Source organism: Lycorma delicatula, chromosome 6 (assembly GCF_047948215.1).
Source record: "Lycorma delicatula isolate Av1 chromosome 6, ASM4794821v1, whole genome shotgun sequence".
In the NCBI taxonomy this organism is placed as follows: domain Eukaryota; kingdom Metazoa; phylum Arthropoda; class Insecta; order Hemiptera; family Fulgoridae; genus Lycorma; species Lycorma delicatula.
In genome coordinates, this window is record NC_134460.1 from 103006886 (window position 1) to 103019540 (window position 12655).

Below are 12655 nucleotides of genomic sequence, written 5' to 3' on the forward strand. Positions count from 1 at the left end.
ATTCCGGTGCCTACTTTTTGATTATAGTTCATTATTTTATGAAGAAAAACAATACATAAATAATTAATATATGTCGATACATATGCGATATATCGATTTTTAATAATATAACAAGTATACACCTAGGTGTACGGGTACCTGTGAGGGGACGGGGACTCCATGGGAAAACCTTCGCGAGGGGTTAAGTTAAGACCGGGTTGAGTTAAGTTAACCCGGTCCCGGGTTCGAATCCCGGTCAAGCATGGCATTTTTCACACATGCTACAAATCATTCATCTCATCCTCTGTACAGTAATGCTTAACTGCGGCCCCGGAGGTTAAAAAAAAAAAAAATATACACCTGATCACCACGAGACATTTACTAACGAATCGGGTTTCTCCGCTAGTGATCGGTACATTCCGTTTCTAAGCTAAGGGGGACGGACATACCCACACAAATACTCTTTAGTGTAGAATATTTCTTCGTTAGTACATATGCCGTAAAATTGTGTTTATTCATACAGTGAAATTTGTTTCTGTACATTCTCTGATTATATGTACGTACTACTAGATTTTTTAAAACCCATACAGGGATTTGATCCTGATGTTTGCAAATGAAAAACAGAGACTGTACCTCTACATCTTGGAGGTCGACAAAGATAGGTTGCTAATATTTAAATTTTATTTAATATTTTTTTTAAAATGGGGTGTATCATTGCGGAGTTATTTTTATCTAATCCGGTCCCGTCGAGTACAAAATAATTGGTTCTGTTGTGTTTCTTATTGAAACTATGCGTTAATATTAATATAATTAAAATTAATTATTCACTTTATAGTTTTATGCTATTTTTATAATCCCTTCCATTTTTATGAGTGATCAATCATTTGACTGGTTTGATGTTATTCTTCATTTCTTTTTTTTAACCTCAACGTCATTTATTACATCCTACATCATCTGTTTAGTGTATTTTTATGTTTTTGTTCTTCTGCACTTGTCATCTGCTCATATCCCTCTTTTATTATATTAACTAAACCTTGGTGTCTTAATACATGGCTGACTGACGTATTTCTTTTTTTTACTAGATCTTCCACAAATTTTGCTTTTCTCTTGTTCTTCGTAACAGTTCATTACACGCTTCTGTCATCTCATCTAATTTTCAACATCCTCCTGTAACATCAAATTTCAAAGTCCTCTACTTTTTTCCGTTTACTTATCCTGTTTTCCATATTACATTAAAATTAAAGCGTGTTATACTTCTCACAAACATTTTCAAGAATTTCTTTCTAATTCTTAGATCTTTATTTGATATTAGCAAACATCTTGACTGACTTATTCATTTAATATATGTTAAGTATTTTGCATATATGCTCGCCTCGCTAGTTCCAGCAAAAGGCTAATGAATCTCTCGGCTGGTCATCTTTTATAAATGGGTTATAAACAAACAGGTTTGACAACTTCGGGTCTTTATCCTTTCGAATTTTGTAGTAGATAATAGATTAATTAGGTTTATTTGCTTTATTACATGATACTATTTTTGATGAAAAGATTTTTTAATGCAAATCTACGTAAATATTTTGGCATATTTTCACCTCTTATATGGATATAGGCCTATTTCTTTACAAAATATTTATCAGTTTTTGACGGAAAATACTAATGATTTACATTAGAAATTAGCATATTTACAAGGTTAAATGTTTTAAATGTTACATATGTGAATTATTTTTTTCTTATACAACAATTAAAATTGAATAAATGTTATCAGAGATTTGTACACACAAGTTAATTTTTTTTTACTTTATTTTAAAATAAACAAAAATGAAACTAGGATAAATTTATTAAAAAAATAACGCTATAGTGTATAATTAATTTTACGTAGTCTTATCTGATAAGCTAAAGTTGTATAGAAGAGTTATAGGTGAAAAATTAGTTTTAGAAATAGTTCATCTCTAAATATCAAAATCCTGAAGCTAAATTTTCTCTCCTAAATTGCAGAGATAACTCTCCGTGCTAAATTGTATTATATTCCATTAATTAACCTATAAATTATTGTTATTTTCGTACTTCAGATTTGTTCACTTTCTTCTGTTTAGAAATGTATCCAAATTTCTCCTTACTTTAGGAAATCATTATTTTTTTAAGACGCTATCATTTCATTGTTTAAACATTAGTAATTGGGTAGACTTTATTAAGCATCCGGTCCAGATTAGAATTTTGATCTTCCGTTATAAAACTAGTCATTCTGAACTAGTTTCTATCTGAGAAGAATTTTATGTTAAATTATTATTTTTATTATTTTATCTAATTAAAATTAATTATTTATTGGTCTCTGATTTCTATGAATGTATCAGTCAATTTTTATTTATGCTTTGCTAAAGAAAAAAATGATCAAAAGGTCATTTGTTATCTTTATTATGCTTAACGTAATGTTGTTTAATAATACACCGAAAGTATGCTTTGGTCGTTATCGTATTTGATACCAACAAATTATATTAACTAAACCTTGGTGTTAATTAATACATAACTAATACATGGCTGACTAATACATTACTACAGCGTAAGGGTTTCTCAGATTTTTCTCCTTTTTTTTTATAAGATTGCGTTTATCATAAATGAAAATTAAGGAATTTTGAATTAATGATCCTTTAAACATCAGAGTCGCATATTTCTTTCGGATTTATGTTTGCTAAATATTAGCGATTGAAAAATTCCTCTAACATTGGCTACCAGAAAATAAAATTATGTCTGATATGAGCAAGGAAGTCAAATAATTTCACATCATTTAAATACAAGGATCCTAGAATGTTGACCATTGAGTCATGTTGTAACTGAATGTATAATTAGCAATTCCATTATTTTCATAACTTTCTTGCAACATTTTTACTTTAGTTTAAACTTTTTTTTGAGATCATATTTTAAAAAAATAAACAAACATGCGTGTGCGCGCACACTCTATCTCTCTCGCACATGCACACACACACACACACACACAGAGAGAGAGAGAGAGTGAGAGAGATCTACTTATTACAGACTAAAACATGTATTATGAATAATACTATCTACACATATATCAACTTAATAGATAACGGAAATTGTCAATTTAAATTAAAGGTTGTTTAAATATTATCTATATTAAAATCATTTGTGGGCTTCAACTAATTAATACTCATTTTAATTAAACCTTATAAAACAAATTTTAATTGCTATGATAGTACCCCTATAAGCGTAATTGATTGTATAAATGATTTCCTACAGTCTATAATAACCTTTTTTTTGTAATTATATGTTGTTCTTTATTTATTTATGTAATAATTCATAAAGAATTTTGGTATTTCAATTATTTACTCAGCTGAATTAAAACCGTGTATTATACATTATTTCCCACAGAAAGGGTGCATTAATGTATTGTTTTACTCTTATTTGTCACTGTTTTTTTCATGATGTTTTGTATGTACACTTTAATAGGTACATACAAAACATCTGACATACAAGTGTCATTAATAAAAGTTGTTTTCTTTGAAAATAATGATGTTCATTATAGACAGTACCTATGATGTCTGTTCATCATAGTAGTGAAGATGTCATTTCTAGGCCCAAATCTCACATTCATTTCAAAGTGGTTTGTGTGATGATATGCTAAGGTATATTCAACCCAGTAAAGAAGGTAAAAGAAAACTGCTTCCCACTTTGTTAGTAAATCTGGTATGAATTATTTGTTAATCTTAGGACTGGTTTCATTGATTTCCGAAATAACCTGTGAATTTAATCAGATCAGTTACAACCATTCTGGTTATGATGGCACTAAATATAAATACATATATTTTAATCAGGTATAATTGAATGATATTTTATACATAATACAAAATTATGATAAAAATTAATTCTTACAAATTTGTGTAAAATACGTTTATATATTTTACATGAAGTTGAATACATAAAATGAATGGTTTGGAAAAAGGGGTTAGTTCAGTTCAACCAGAGGAAGCTTAGTTAAAAGATTACTGACTTTTTATTCAAGTTATTACAAATTTGAATTTACTTCAAGCTTGTTAAAACTTGTAACCCATCGGGTTGGTCTAATGGTGACTTCATCATCACAAATCAGCTGATTTTGAAGTCGAGAATTCTAAGGTTTGAATCCTAGTAAAGGCAGTTACTTTTATATAGCTTTGAATATTAGATAGTGGATACCGGTGTTGTTTGGTGATTGGGTTTTCAATTAACTACACATTTCAGGAATGGTCGACTTGTGACTGACTACAAGACTACTCTTCATTTACATTCATACATATCAACCTCATTCATCCACTGAAGTAATACCTTATGGCGGTTCTGGAGGCTAAACAGAAAAAGAGAGGTTAAAACCTGTACGTTATGGGTGATTTCATTGTTCAAGCGGTATTGATAAGTCAACTCCTGTTTAGTAGTTTCAAATTTTAATTTTTTTAATGGCAAACTAAACCAAATTTTATGTAATAAAAAGTTTTAAAACGCTTACTTCAAAATGTTTTCAGTCATCTTCACAACTGTACTTAGTAACTAGTGTTTCTAAATAAACATTTAGTTATGTAAATTAGAATTCTACCAGGACATGCATAGCTTGCCTGTTACTTAATCTGTAAATAAAATAAATGTCTGTAAAAACATTATTTTGTCACTTTTAACATTATGTAGCATGTAGTATGTTCATTCTAAGTTGGTCACAAAAACATTGAAATATTTTAAAATATGTTTTCTGAAATATTTTATTGTTTAGAAAGCTATACAGATAGCTAATTATTATCATCATAAATTTTAACCCCACCATCTCTACACTCATATGTGTATATGTATAGATACTGGCTGTTAATTTAGGTGACATCTGTCAAACCTTCAAAACCGTCCTTTTTTTCTTTCAGTTTCAATAGTATCTTGCTGTTTACCAATAGTATTTCGTTTATAACTGTAATGAATTTTCAGTTTATTCTGTATTATTTCTTAAGATTGTTTATGATGGTCCTTGAGAATATTTATATTTCCAATGAGCTGTTATCAATTGATAAAAGTTAAATGATAATTATTCTATACATTTCTTATGATTGTATGATTGTCCTTGAGAATATTTACACTTTCAATGGGCTGTTATCAGTTGATAAAAGTTAAATGGTATGTTTATAAACAGTTAAAAATATGATTATCAGCCATCATTAAAAAGTAAGGCTCTTTCTTAATGTAACTATGAAAGAAAATATGAAGTAGCCTAATGCTGATGGACTGTTCAAAGAACAGCCTTTTCATCATTTTGTAAAATAATTTATTTTTTAATATTTTTAACATAATACTGCTGCTAAGAAGTACTGTATGAAGTTTTTTGATACATATTGTAAAAGCAGTGGCTGAAGGGGATAATTAAGAACTTATTAAGTTATTTTTTGTCATTATGATTGGCTTAACTAAGGTGTATTACTTTACTTGTACTTCTCTTGACTGCTAATATACTGCAGTATGGTCATCATTTATATAATGAATTTTTTCAAAGCAGAAAATTTGTTCATTGACTGCTCCAGTATATCTTATGGCTGTGATGCATTGAACAAGAGTGTCTAAAATGCTAGAGGCACCAGATAGAGTTACTTTCTCTGAAAGTTGTGTAGTTAACTATTAGACAGTACATGTTCTGAACATAATAGGGAACATAATGATGATGAGGTCTGAGTATCCTCTCTATTTCAGAATTCTTACCATGCTAATGTGTAACTGTACAAAAAAAAATCAAAAGTTACTATGTCAGGTTTCCTACAGGTGTTTAATTATGATATCTAACAGCTGACTGTTGGTAATATGCATTATGCATTATTTATGCTTATAAAAATTATTTTGAACATCAAATTTAGATTGATATATTTGAGTTTTATAAATAAGTAATTTTGTTACATCAGATATTGACATTTTTCTTTTTAATCAAGAATAACAGAAATGAATGGTAGATTTTTATTAGCCCTACTGGGTGATAGGATTATAAATGAATTTATTCCATCAGAATGTACATGACAATTTTGTCTTTATTTATTAAAATCAAAACGATCAAAAATAAATAAAAAAAATTTAGCAGGTAAGTTTGAGCTAATGAAATATAGTTCAGTATAAGAAGTTAGACGTAAAAGATCAAGGTTAAATCTAATTACCAATTAAGTTATTTTTAATTGAACTTCAACCTCTCCAATTATTAGTGTACTCTAGTTATTAGGGCTTATTTAATAACACTATTTCAGGATTGATTATTCGGAGACTTGACAAGACACACTGTAATTGAGTTTATAAATTACTGTAGTTCAGAACAGTAAAAGATTGCTGTCTTATTAATCAATAGATTATTATTTGTATAATTTATTGACTACTATTTCAAAATATCTAAGTAGTATTAAAAAAAAAAAACAAAAAAACAAATACTGTATTTTTTAACATTAATAATAATTACCTATAAATAATGTGAAAATATTTAACTTCAAGTAGATTGTAAGCTTATAGATATTTTTAAAAAAGTGCAGCAGTTTTTGATGAGAATAATATTAATTTTTAATATAAAGAGCACAGTAAAATTTTAACAAAATTCCGTAGAGTAACACTAGTAATAAGAAGATACCATATATGAAATTGAAACAATTACATAAAATCTTAGATATACCTTGAAAAACCCCATTTATTATTGGTATGATTGGTAAAAAAATCATCCGTTACCAAAAATTACAAATTTTTTTTTATACTCAATATTTTAAGTCACTTCAGTTTAAAATTGTAATCTTGGTACAGAATTGGGTGTGGTATTTTTTATATTAGATATACTTATTCTAAGAAATATTTGAGAAATTAGGTAAGGGATGCCATTCTCTATGCATGTTTTTTATGTTATCAAAAAAATAATATTACTGAAAATATTTCTTCTCCATATTTTTACAAATAATAATTCCCCTTCAATAACCTCAAAAAAATGTATTTTTATAAAAATTCTCCTAACTTTTATAAAACTTTCCTAAATTTTAAAAGTATAAAATTTGTGTTATTAATGTTCTGTAAACAAGGCTTTAACAAGATGAAAACAATTTTCAAACCTTATGTATGAGTGGTTTTAAATACACCATATTAGTGGTGGTAATAAACTTATCCCTCTATTAAGAATAGAAGTTTTATAAATGTTAAAAACTTTTCATAATGCTTGTCTATTGACTTGAAATTCTTTCATTATTTTCCCTAAATGAGAAATTACAATAATAGAAGAGTATTAAAAACTTATCAGATGTTAAGAATAAACTGATGTGAATGTATTAGTTACAATCCACAATTGAAAAAGAATTTGTTAGTTTTTTTAATAATTATTTACTGTTTCAGCCTACCAACTTGAAACTTTTTAATAAAGTGCATCCACTTATATATCTATCATATACGTATCATGGTTCTATGATCTTGTTACTAGTGACAGTTTATGCAATTTCACTTATTTAGTTCTAAATGATATGGGCCATATTAGCAATCTTATCATTGCTTATTACAAGAGATTACGAATAACATGATATGAATATAATAGTTACAAGTGTAGATCCACCTTGTATTTTTCCTTTCCTGTCTAGCAATATAGGAGAGCTATAACTATAAAAGGGAGAGTATTGTATTCGATCCAATTTGGGCATATGCGGTTTTCACTGGATGTTGATATTTTGACAACCCAAAAAACCGGATGGAAATTTTCCACATGTTTGTATGTATATGTGTGTATGTTCGGTTTCTCACACCTTATATCTCCAGACTTACTGGACAATTTTGACTAAACTTGGTCAGATTATTTCTGTATATGGGGCATTGATGCCGTGAAATTTTCGACTTAAAAAGATCAAGGGGGTGAGGCTGTAGAGAAAGGCCACCCTCAGTATCAGGATTTCACCTAATTAAGATCTTATATTTTTTCTTAGACACATTTTTAACAATTAAAAATAATATTTGAAAAAAAAATTTTCCAAAATCGCACCCCCATCCCAAAAAGTGCTTTAAACTAGTGTATAAATGGGTATACTGCCCCTTGTCACCACAAAGAGCGCTAATGTAGCACAGATGTACAGCTGTTGTAGTCCTCTGTTATGGTTAAATAAAAGTATAAACATTTTTAATTGTGTGTGTGTGTGTGTGTGTGTGTATCAGAAGAAAGCCGTGTGATGGGAAACTGTGTTGAAGTTTTTTTTTTAAGTAATCATTTTAAGGATGAAGTTTTTTCTTAATTAAAATCTATTTTTTCAAATACTTTAAAATGTTATTGTTCAAGGTATTTTTAATTATGTCTTATAATACCTTTTGGCAAAATTATTAGCATTAGATTGATTTATGCTTATTTCAATAATATGTATTGGTTAACAAATCCCTGTAGGATTTTTTTTTGTAAGAAAACAATTAAGGCTGTTTGAATAACAATTTTTAACTTTATCAATAGAAGAGTTTATTTTTAAATTTTACGAAAATGTTAGGAAAGTTCAGGTAAATTGTTAGCCCAATTAAATGTACACTTGATTAACTGATGAAAGCATTTTATCATGAATTGATAATCTCTCATGTATAATATTTTTTTAATGGTTTTAGGCCTTTCATTGAACAAAAATGTAAAAAGAGTGTTATTAGGCTATTTAAAAAAGCCATCAGAGATATGAAAGGATTTATGAAATAGTATAAAATATATTAGCAGTGTTTAAAGGATCCTTCATCATTTTTTTTTCTAACAATAATTAATTAAAGTAAAGGCAGACAGATTTTAAAAGTAATTTTGATACTCATAATTAGTGCACAAGGAATGGAACAAATCGGTTTATGGAAGTCCATAGAAGAACATTATTTGAATGTTAGCTATCTAATATAAGGGTAAATTTGATGAAAAGTGTTTATAAAAAGGTTAAAACAGTCTTTAATTGAAAAATATTTTTGCTCTATCCCTTTTTTATTTTTGTCTTCAGTCATTTGACTGGTTTGATGCAGCTCTCCAAGATTCCCTATCTAGTGCTAGTCGTTTCATTTCAATATACCGCTCTATCCCTATCTAACCATAATTAATCTAGATAGTAATATATTGAAGAGATTAGCAGATTAGATTTAAATTTTGATTCATCTATATTCGTTACTTAGTCACAAAGGGATAGTATTAAAAACAAGAAATATTTCATAAATTTTTTATAGTTTCATATCTCTTCCATGTAATTTGAAACATGAAAGAAAGAATAATATGACCATTATAAATAAAAAGTGTAAGTTTTATTTAAATAATAAAAAAAAAAACATTATTAATTGTGAATTATGTTTATGTTTTTAATAGTTTGGATTAATTACATAAGTTACTGATGTGCATGGTATCTGCCAATTTGTCAGAATGAATTAATCAACCAATAAGGTTTACATTCTGTTTTTCAACAACAAACTATCAATTTTTTCACATAAATAGAAAGATATTCTAGATATTAGTTCATCCATGCATATACTTTGATGTAATGCACATTTGTGTGTTCTGCATGCCTGGTTTATAGATGTTATTTTAAGATAGCTTCCATCCTTTATATTAAAATAGATTTTTTTTACGAAGGTCTTGTATTTGTGTTTATGAATATGTATTTTTCTCACATTTTTCACATCATTTCAGCCTAAAATGTTAATAAATTTAAGATGTATATTCTAAGTATGATTTCAAATTAAAAAAAAAAAAATGTTTTTTGGTTGTATGTTTTCTTATTAGTTGTGTTTTTTAAGAAACTTCCCTCTTATCAGTCATCCTGTATTGTTTTTTTGTTTTGGCATGTGATGATTATTGTAATATAAATGAGAAAATATATAAATAAAAAATACACATTCATTTTGACTAATGGAATACAAGGTGGTTAGCACTATGCCCTATTTTCCTTCCTTCTTTAGAATCCTCCATTAGTGAGGTGCCCAATACCATCTATTTAAAGATAGTCCATCCTCTAGGTTATTGATTTTAGATAGTTTAAATTTATCAGATATAAACCAGCAGCTTTCAGATCAGAAAGCCTTAAGCTACCAAAATGCAGAACCTCATTTCTACATTTTTTAAGTATTAAAATATTAATTTTTTGTTTTTTAATATAATAATAATGTAATAGTTATAATAATGAATAATAAATTGAATGTGTATATTTGAGATGATATGAACTATTGAAGAAAGTAACTGGATACCATTTCACTTCTCACTTTCCCTATTAAGTCCTTAGATTCTTGTCATTCTTGAAGGCGGCTGATTTTCAGGAATAACTTGTGAAAACTGTTATGGTTATTGCATTTAAAATGTGTGTGCACGCGCATGTGGGTCAAATATTGAGAATTTGATTGACTTGACACATCAGTATTTATTATACAAAGTCTAGGAGTCACTCTATAGGTGTATTAGGTCAAAATGATGGCACAGATAATAGTTTTTTTCTGTCTCAGAACTACATATTTGTGATTTGTGCATCAACTGAAGAACAATCAGTCACATGTTACAAAATGAATATCTTCATCTTGTGTTGTCTCTACAATTATTTACTTCATAAGCACATATTTAAAAGAGTAAAAATCACAAAAATATTTTTACAAACATTACAATAATCAGTTATTTTGCATAAAATTACATGTTACATTTTTTAACCTACTTTATACAAATTAAGATTCCTAAATCCACTAATTTATTATAGTCTGTCCATTTATGATCGTTTTTCCAATGTTTTTTTAATTAAACGATTTCTAGATTTTCTAAAATATTCAATCTTCTTCCTTTTATACAATTATGAATCAGTTTCGAGTCCTCCATTTTCAATTGGGGACTTAATTTGCTCAGAACAGGAAGTAGATAATTATAACATAAATAGACAAAGTCTAACTATAGATAAATGCAGGGACTGCAGCACTCCATGGTGTGAGAGTGATAGCATCTTGGCCTTTCACCCGGAGGTCCTGGGTTCAAATCCCGGTCAGGCATGGCATTTTTCACATACGCTACAAAACATTCATCTCATCCTCTGCAGAATGAATTGCTTGACTGTGGACCCAGAGGTAAAAAAAAAATGTATATATATATATATATATATATAAATGAACAGGAAGAAAAACTAGCCAAATAATGTTTATGATTTGAGTGGGGTAAAAGGTGTGACCAAACTCTATATAAAGCCTTATAAAATTGAAGAAGTGCCAGTACAATGAGTTTTGAAAATAGAGTATATCCTAAACACATCAGCATATGATTTAATTATGACAAAGCTAAGAAAGGTAGAGATAATTGTACTCCATATATATATATATATATATATATATATAATAATGATTTTAAGTTCTAAATAATCTGTTTGTTGTTAATAATTATTTAGTATTGTTTGTAATACGAAATATATTACCTTTAACTTGTTGATTGATAAAGTATAAAATTATATTTTTTTGTTTACTTGGGTTTGTTACAGGTTATTCGTGTAGTGGAGTGTTATTGTGTTTTTAGTGTACGGTGTTATTAAGTGTTCTTTATTCAGTGTTGTGTATATGAGGTCTTTCCGATTTTAAGTGTCAAGTTAAGAACAATTGCAAATATGTGGCAGCAGCCGCTGCACTGCTGCTCTATCGTGGCGCTCATCCTCTTCATGCTTGCTCTTGGTAAGTTTACTACTCTAATAATCTTTAGATAAAAAAAAATATTTATTTACTTAAGTAAAACTATTAGTTAAACATTTCTGTGTAGTGAAGTTTTAAGTAGTTAATATAATAATATTACTTATTTAATACTTCTTGCCACTTTATAAGAATTTGCTTATATATCTAAGAATGCATGACAACAGATGGACTGTAAAAAAATTCAGAATTTTACTGTCGTGGTATTGTATGCTTCAAAAAATAATTTTTTTTTATGTACTTGAGCAAACATATGTCTCTTGTTAATAACAATGACAAATATTCTAATAATGTACCATTAAATCAAATATTATTACAATCTTCTGATGACTTCAACCAAAATGTGACTAATTAATGTTGCGCTTTTATTGTTATTTATTTGTACAAAATAACATTTATCCATTTCTCTCATACTAGACAACAGAACTAATAACATACAAAACACTGTGTAACATAATTTAATACAGCAGATTACAAGAGCAACCTTTTTGTTGCATTTTATAATAATTTACTGACCCATCTAAAAGATCTTCTTCCTATTAATTTACATTTAAAATGAGATAAAATAATTTTTTCGTAGAGGGAACTACATGCAGAATGTTTCTCAAATGGTGGGCTGATTATACTTTTTTGGATTTTACTTGTAAAACTAAATAAAAAATATCCTTTGGAAAAACAGCAATTACAACTTCGTTCTCCCCGTCACACTATTTTGTTATTTTTTATAAAAATGTATATTTCAATTTCGGATAGACGAATTACATTAATATTTGGTAAGCATCTTGGTAAACAAGTTTTAAAATTATCAAAAAATCAGGACTAAATACCTTCCCAAATTACAAAATGTTTAATTGTGTTTATTTTTATTGTTTATTTTTCAATCCGTTATATCCATAAATATTAGTTTTAAAAAAATTTATTTTATTTGCGAAAATATTAAGCCTTCTATTTTGAACAAAATGACATTTTATTTTAATAAAATAATAATAATAATAATAACTGATACAAAATTTCAACA

At 27.8% G+C, this 12655-nt stretch overlaps 1 protein-coding gene across 14 annotated transcripts in view; it reads left to right on the forward strand.

Moving 5' to 3' along the window:
* The window catches only part of Dscam1 (Down syndrome cell adhesion molecule 1), a 607521-nt gene that overhangs the window by 33325 nt on the left and 561541 nt on the right, over nt 1-12655 (forward strand). For all 14 annotated transcript variants that reach the window (XR_012756684.1, XM_075368244.1, XM_075368245.1 and 11 more), the window contains exon 2: nt 11436-11622. Coding sequence is in view for 13 of the 14 variants with exons in the window: in XM_075368244.1 (XP_075224359.1) it covers nt 11559-11622 (64 nt within the window). In the remaining variant the exon portion in view is untranslated. The remainder of the gene's footprint in view (nt 1-11435; nt 11623-12655) is intronic.